This window comes from Coturnix japonica, unplaced genomic scaffold (genome assembly GCF_001577835.2).
Source record: "Coturnix japonica isolate 7356 unplaced genomic scaffold, Coturnix japonica 2.1 chrUnrandom694, whole genome shotgun sequence".
Taxonomy (NCBI): Eukaryota; Metazoa; Chordata; class Aves; order Galliformes; family Phasianidae; genus Coturnix; species Coturnix japonica.
The window spans coordinates 11,589-11,895 of NW_015440058.1; the positions used below are offsets into that span (position 1 = coordinate 11,589).

General features: G+C 56.4%; 1 protein-coding gene across 2 annotated transcripts in view; it reads right to left on the reverse strand.

Moving 5' to 3' along the window:
• Window positions 1-307, reverse strand: part of SDHC (succinate dehydrogenase complex subunit C) — a 14,654-nt gene that overhangs the window by 6,418 nt on the left and 7,929 nt on the right. For both annotated transcript variants that reach the window (XM_015851121.2, XM_015851122.2), the window contains one exon: window positions 229-290. In XM_015851121.2, coding sequence (XP_015706607.1) covers window positions 229-290 — 62 coding nt within the window. The remainder of the gene's footprint in view (window positions 1-228; window positions 291-307) is intronic.

A 307-nucleotide genomic window follows, 5' to 3' on the forward strand; every position in this document is an offset into this window, starting at 1 on the left:
GGTGTGGATGAAGGCAGCATCTCACAATGGAAGCTGTGCTAAGGGAGGCTATGGGGGTTTAAATACAGCACAGGGTGGCTGCAAGGAGCTGATATAGCACCAGAGAGGGCCAGAACAAGGGCCCTTATTCTATAGGGCCAGAATAGAGGGGGGGGATTTACAAGTGGAGACCCAAAGGGGAGCAACCCCAGCTCTGAGCCCCACAGCAGCAGCCAGAGGTGGACGAACCTAAACTGAGAGCAACGCCGGTGCCACGGTGAGTGATGGACATGGCCATGGGCAGGGACCACCTGTAACAGGAGCAGAT